Below are 7,222 nucleotides of genomic sequence, written 5' to 3'. Positions count from 1 at the left end.
AGTTTGTAGTCATAGATGCTGCTTTCATAACAAGTTGTATTAAGTCGGTTTAAATGCCACATGTTGTAGATTTTGATTTAATTTTAACTTTGATTTGATGAGAGTTGAGAGTTCTACACTACAAGAGAAACTTGGATACAAAAGATTTTCAGCTTGCTATTGTGTGGTTTAATTTGGTAAGTATATATCCATGTTAGCATGCTTAGCTTCATTTATTTCTGACTAGCACTGTACATCCTGGGAGATTTTTTTGTGACTCGTGTCTTTTATTATCATGCTTAGCAATTGCAATCATAAGTCGTTACTTAAAAGGAACGAATGAATTTTTGTTAGTCCTTGATGGCCATTCCCGCTTCATTAATATAATTTGGTACTCCATATTTTGAATCTGAGTAAACCGAAGTACCCCGAGTAACTTATTGCTGCAACTGATCAACTTTTAAGTTTCATTTTTAGAAGAACCTACAAGGTTTGCTTGGGATTCATCACGCAAATGCATCTAACATAACCGAAGGGGGCACATGCCCCCATGGTCCCAAAAAAACAGTAATTTGACACCCAAGTGCACAAATAGACGTCAAGTATGAAAAATCCAGAGGTTCCGGGACAAATCCATGGGGTCTGGATGTTTTAGGAAGTCAGCAACATATCTTGTGATGATGAATGGTTATTTCTCTTCAGCTAGTATGTTTTTATTACAAATATTATTTTATAGTTTGGCCTATGCTGGACCTGGACGTACCTCGTGAATCATGCGAACCTTGTGTACATATTGATGGTGTGGAGGATTTTTTAAAAAAAATAGCTCGAGAGAATATGGTTCATACAAAGGATGGGTCAACCTTTTGTCACTTTAGCCTAAAAAGGGATGAGATCTTGTGAACTAAGAGTGCAACCACTTGGAGATGGTGTCACAAGTTTTGGGTGGTGGTTTAGCAATATGATTAGAATTATATATGTGGCACATGTAATTATATTGCATGTGATCAATCTCGTATAACGTTTTGTTGTCGAATGTGTAGTTTGCGATAAAATGACTATGCATCAACCAACCTGGAGGCTATGACGTGCATCCTTTTCAAATAAACTAAAGATCGTTTCCATTAGGTCCCAGTATAAGTTTTAAGACATATAATCATAATACCCTCATGAAAAAGGACATTTCTTTTGAATTCTTAAGATGCAACAATTTGTCAAAATAGAGTTTAAGCATGCAAGCTTAACCCATGTCAAGTGTCAGGCAAACCAGCGTGGCATAAAGCTGCATAAGCAAGATAGGATATTACCTAAATACTGTATCCAGCAAGCATAAAAACTTGCAACTACGCAAATGCATCAGAAAATAAAGATTGATTGGACTGAAGCAACAAAAGATGGATCGATCGAACTATGATTTTTATATTCTATCCATGCACGCCAGAATCCTCAAGCGTGGCTACGGGACTTGTTGCCAAGGAAAACGTCGGTGAGAACTGTCTTGGACTGCAGCGAGGCCTTCAAAATCTCTAAACCCTGCAAATTAAGATTTGTAAAATAAATCTCGGGACGTAGAGGAAAAACTAGTAATTGTATCAATACTACTTTTATCCCACAGTATAAGACATTATAACACAGTCGATCGTCAATATATTCTTATGTAGAGAGTATTTGTTGATATTATGAGATGGGGTACTTATTTCCTGAGAAAATGAAGGAAGGCATTATTAATCTGCAATAAGATTCCTATGCAGTCAATCTAGATATTACATCTTTTTTTTGACACAAAATCTAGATATTACATCGCCATGCTTAAGGCTTATATTATTTTTACAAAGTTAAACTATGTCAAGTTTGACAAAAAAATTACCAAAAATCATTAACATGGAAAAATACAAAATCAATATCTTTAGATCTAAAATGAAATATATTTTCATATGGTATTTTAAAAATATCATATTTGGAGATAGATTTGTATAAAAAATTGGTCAAATTTTACTTGGTTCAACTTTTCAAAAAAAGCCTTAAGCTTTGGAATGTAGGTAGTGGTTGATGCAACAGATCTTTTCAAATAGCAAATATGCACAATAAAACGTGTATAGATAAATGTGTATCTTACCAAATCTGACCAAAGTTGTGTCCACTAATATGGAACGGAGAAAAATATGCGCACACGCTGAGAAAAAAAAAAAGTCACACCAACACATCGAATATCCCTGAAGGAAGGTGATCGAATAGTGCATGCAGCCGGGGATATGATTGTGCAATTAAAAGATTTTTGTAGATTATTTTCTTTAAAAATAATATGGAGAGCTGATTATATTGTAGAGAAATTAGATCCATGGGTTTGGGGCGAGAGTTCACCTCCTTGTAGCCGATCTGCACGGTCTTCTCCTGGAGCACGCTGAGATCCGTGACGGCGAAGGTGTTGAGCAGCGTGATGCTGGAGATGGCGGACATGGGCGACACCGCGAGGCTGTCCATCACCGTGTACGTGACGACGCCGCGCACGAACCCTTGCGCCGCCACCACGGTGTCCGTCTTCGCGGTCACGGACCCGGCTGGAGGCGGCGCCAACTGGCATTCAGTCGTCATGGAGCTGTTACATTTCGGACACTTGGTGGCGTAGGTATCCCCCACGTAGTCGCGGCAGGAGCCGTAGGAGCCGGAGGAGCACCTGTAGAATCTCTTTGCCGGAGCCGGTGGCGTCGGCGGCGGTAAGCCGAGGAGGGCCACGTTGGAGGCCGCCGCCGGCGAGGGGGCGATGACGGGGCGGAGGAGCGCGTCCTTGGCCGCGCCGGGCTGGACGTAGGTGTCGTCGAGCCTCTCGACGCTGCCGTAGAGTTCGCCGGTGCTGCCCGCCATGGACTCCTCTCCGAGCAGCTTCACGGTCGTGCCGATCGGCAGCGCGAGGAGTGAGAAGAGGAAGTCCACCACGTCCTTGCCCGCCTCCGCGAACAGCACGCAGCGGGACTTGGTGTCGACGAGGAGCTTCATGCTCAGCGTGGTGGTGGTGGCGGCGGCAGCGGCAGCGGCGGCGGTGCCCGTCATTTCGATCAATCGCGCGCGGCGGATCTATATATACGAGGCGCTCTCTTCTACTGCTAGGTTTTCTGCGAGTTTGGGTACCATCTCTTCATCAGGTATATATATGCACGCGAGCGCCGCCACGTCGTCGTACGTGATGGACGACGTGCTCGAGAAGATTCGGGGAGAATGCCATGCGATGCCATGTCTCGCGGTAGTCACGCTCAGTTGTTAATTTCCTACCCGAGCAGATTGTGCGTATATCCCCGGTATTTGAGAATTGTTTGTTTTCTTCCCATCCACAATTGATTTTTTTTAGGAAACACACCATAAAAATACGGGGCTCGCAATTACATAGATACACTTACTTTTAAACGGACGCACACACATCCACAATTGATTTTTTTTAGGAAACACACCATAAAAATACGGGGCTCGCAATTACATAGATACACTTACTTTTAAACGGACGCACACACATCCTATCTCTATCTCTATGAGCACTTTCAAGAAACCGAGTAAATAAACTCAAATTCAACTGTTCTTGTGAGATCGGTGAAGTCGGCACAAACGCCTCGCTACCAACGGGAGCGTTGCCTCCCACTAAAGAATATTTCATCTTTATGAGACATCGAAGTGTCAAATCTAAGGTTTGAACTCTGGTGGACCAGGGTGTCACTACTCTCCTGATCATCCAACCACGGGTTGATTTTCAATCCATAACAAAGTAACCAGAATACTGATTTAAGCCGAGTGTGTTCAAAGTTTTTAGTATCCTATATGGGGTAGTATTATCGGGATGTTCCACTGGTAGGAAACCCTTTATACTAGAAACTTTGAAGGTTTAACGACTGCCAGGCAAGGCCCACCCGTACCACGCCCCCGTACCATCTGGCACCGACTCCGTCTCGTCAAATAATTTCACCATGCAAAGACGGATCTAAGATCCAACATTCAGAACCACCACAAATCTCAGAAACCTCACCTCCAGAAGGGATTTGGAGGGCGCCATTCTTAATGCTACACGAATCATTGGAGACCAATACATCATCAATTCATCAACATCAACCGATCCATCGCCATCAACGTCATCATCCCCATCTCGTTTACCTCTTTCTTGTTGTAATTCCAATTTTCATTATGGATTTCCACTTGAGTTCATCCATATATTCATGTTCACATGCCTATGATAATGTTATTGATTTCCTTTACGTGTCTCTATGTGTAGTTTACTTTGTTCTTGGGGAGATGGAAAAACCCTAACAATACTATCATGTGAAATAAATATAATCTATAGTTTTAGTTCATGAGTATGTATTAGTGTTCTCTCTAAATATTATGTGAAAAGAACCAAGTAATATATGTCTACGGGACTAGAGAGGAAACTATCGTTGGTCATGGAGAATAAGTTAAAGTGGCCCATGGATGCATATGGAAGCAAAAAATTCAAAAGGGCGACCATTTAGAAACACTACTATGACAATGTTTGATAAGTAAATGACTTCACTAATTTGCGTGAAGAGATTTTGTAGTCTATCCCAGGACAATTACCGAACAACGTTGCTAGCGACTAGATATTTGGTTTACTTGCCATTGTGAACTCATGTAGAATCAACCATCGCCGTCTGAGATTTGTTTTTCCTTTTTTTAGAAACATAGTGATGACAATGAAAATATGAGATTATAATAACTTACACAAAAACATAGATCCATGTAGTGCACATGAATGTCTACCATATGCAGGACCGCGTCAAATGCCACAATGCGTACACCAAAGTTCAAACAATCATTCTCCATAGGTTGGTCCACCCCGAGTATGTATCCAAATTTAGATATTAAATTGTAAGTTACCGGTCTCCGTGTTGTTAACTTACGTATTATCTGAAAAAAATACATCATCACGTGTAAGACATCTCAAGTCGTGATTAGAATGTCGACGATATTTCCAGGTGCAGACATGATTGATTCAACAACAACAAAATCTTCAATGGTGCGGACATAATCTGCCATGATATAGACATGTGCAAGATAAGTTAGGTAAAAACAGTCCACAAAGGAAAGGAGAATAACCAGAGCGGAACTAAGTACCTTCATGTATAACTTGTGTGTTCTCCTTCTTTCATTTATTTAGTCATGAATTGATTGTCCATTGCGTAAATGCACCTCCCGTGGATGTGTAACAGTGCCTGAAGTTTCTTCCAACAACATCGCATGGGTTCTATGACTATGAATTCTTTTCGATCATTGGTCAAATCCATATCTATATTGTTCATGACCAAAAAAGGTGCAACCTTTGCTTGCACGCTGGAGCCAACGCTGAATCACCGCCTCACTGCTCCCGCGGTGCCATTACCGGGCGATGGCCCATGGTTAGCGCCACGCTACCATCGCCATACAGGAGGCCCCTGTTGCTGCCACCACTGGTGCTAGATGCGCTCGCTCCCCCACGCTACCGTTGTCTCCCATGTGCCATGTTATGCTGCAGCACCAGCTATCGACAACCTGTTCAATAGGAAGACCCAGGTCTGAGGAGCAAATTGCACAAACCACCTACTTTTGATGTATGTGTTGCACAGACTACTCACAATTGCCGTCTTTTGCAGAGAACACCACCTTTACCTGTACTATGTTGCAAAGAGGTCTAAACTGAGAATTAACCCAGTTAATAGCCAAACTGACAACTGGGGCCCACCAAATTTCCACATGGTTGAGTCGAACCATCTCGTTTTGTTCCCGTACCGAGCGAGGGATTCCACCGTGCGAAGCCTCATCTTCTCCAAAGAAAATCCTGCCCCTGTCCCCGAGCAAAAAAGGCGAGGGTTCATCGGCGGCGGCAACGACGGTCCCATCGGCGGCGGTTGTCCTGCTGGCCGGTGATGGAGGAGATCTTGCCCATTAGGGCATCTCCAGCGGCGCGACGCAAACGGACGTTGATCGACCGTTTTCGTCCGCCGTGACCGGAAATGCGTCTGGCACCACCTCCAGCGGGGCGACGCAAAGTGATCGTCTCCGCAGACGCTCGGCGGTCGCAGAATCTGTCCGCCTTGGGTGCATCTGGACCCGGTCGCCCGGTCGGCAGTGAGTAGGTAAGCAAAAGATTTTTTCATTACTATTGATTGGCCAAAACGACCATTTTTACAGAGATGGTTAGTCGAGTTAACTAAAACTACAACGGCCGTACCTACTTGCCGTCGCGCGGCCTACACCGGTCTCGGTTACTCGCAGTCGCGCGCCTACTACTGGCCGCCGGAAGGGCCGGCGCGGCGGGAAACGGCGTTGGCGCGCAGGGCGTTTCCCGCGCGCGCGAAACGCCGGCGAAACTTGTCAATGTATTGGGCACGCGCGGGAACGATCGTCGTCGCGCGGGAACAGTCAATCGCCGGCGGCAGTCCTCGACGGGACGTAAGACGCCATTAGCTAGCTTGACGCTGTCCTCGGTTAAAAAATGCGTCCGCACCGCTGGAGGTACTGTGGTGACCCTGCATACCACTGCATGTTGTAGTATGCCAGTCGTTAATATAACATTCACGAAGTACCATTCCGCAAATGTTACATCCCTCAGAGTAGTATAACAGAACATAGCAGGGTCCATAACTCATTCACATAATATTACAATTAACATACACATGTCATCTCGGAGCTCCTCTTGGGTCCTAAGAGAAGTACTCCTGGGTTCGAGGCGAACCCAACTTAACTTACAATATAAGTGTCTCATTAAGATAAACATTTATTTCCTCGAGCAGCTAAATACTAAGAGTTCGGTCTGCTCGGTTACTACTACTATCGGTTATCTCTAGGCTTGTTCTTCTCCGGAAGCCTCCCCGGATCCGTAGACGATGATGTAGTCTACGCCTTCAACTCCTCCTGAGAGGTCAGGTTCGTCATAGCCGATGATCTCGGCTTCGTCATTGTTGTTGCAGTCCTCTTCCAGACGATTCAGACAATCTAAGCATGGGATTAAGAGTGGTATGAGTACGAGCGTACTCAACAAGTTCAATATAGATAAGAGGTGTTTAATGCACTAGCTACGATAGTAGACCAGAAAGTCTAATACCAATGCAAGTTTTGATAAACATTTCTTCAAGAGATTGCTTTTATTTCAAAGAGCTATGTCCGTCAGCCTTCACCGGTTTACTAGAACTTCATGGAGCTCCTTTCCGTCGTTCGCAGCTCCTCAATCCGGAACAAGGAGTGACAGGTCACAGTTCTTACACTCTGC

At 44.2% G+C, this 7,222-nt stretch overlaps 1 protein-coding gene across 1 annotated transcript; it reads right to left on the bottom strand.

Moving 5' to 3' along the window:
• Positions 1–1,250: 1,250 nt before the first annotated feature.
• LOC127347035 (uncharacterized) lies at positions 1,251–3,027 on the bottom strand. The gene is made up of 2 exons (XM_051373265.2): positions 2,341–3,027; positions 1,251–1,512 (listed from the first exon to the last, which is right to left on the bottom strand). The coding sequence occupies exons 1-2, from the start codon at positions 3,025–3,027 to the stop codon at positions 1,426–1,428; spliced, it is 774 nt and encodes a 257-aa protein (XP_051229225.1). The 3' UTR covers positions 1,251–1,425.
• Positions 3,028–7,222: the final 4,195 nt, after the last annotated feature.

Source organism: Lolium perenne, chromosome 4 (assembly GCF_019359855.2).
Source record: "Lolium perenne isolate Kyuss_39 chromosome 4, Kyuss_2.0, whole genome shotgun sequence".
NCBI lineage: Eukaryota > Viridiplantae > Streptophyta > Magnoliopsida > Poales > Poaceae > Lolium > Lolium perenne.
Note: the sequence above shows the minus strand (reverse complement) of the source record. Positions and strands in the feature narration are given on the sequence as shown.

What these genes read in the sequence shown, in the direction of transcription:
- LOC127347035 (XM_051373265.2), bottom strand. Translation starts at nt 3,027, where the DNA reads ATGACGGGCACCGCCGCCGCTGCCGCTGCCGCCGCCACCACCACCACG. An exon ending in TGCAGATCGGCTACAAGGAG is followed by an intron (nt 1,513 to 2,340) that starts GTGAACTCTCGC and finishes CTTAATTTGCAG; the next exon opens with GGTTTAGAGATTTTGAAGGC.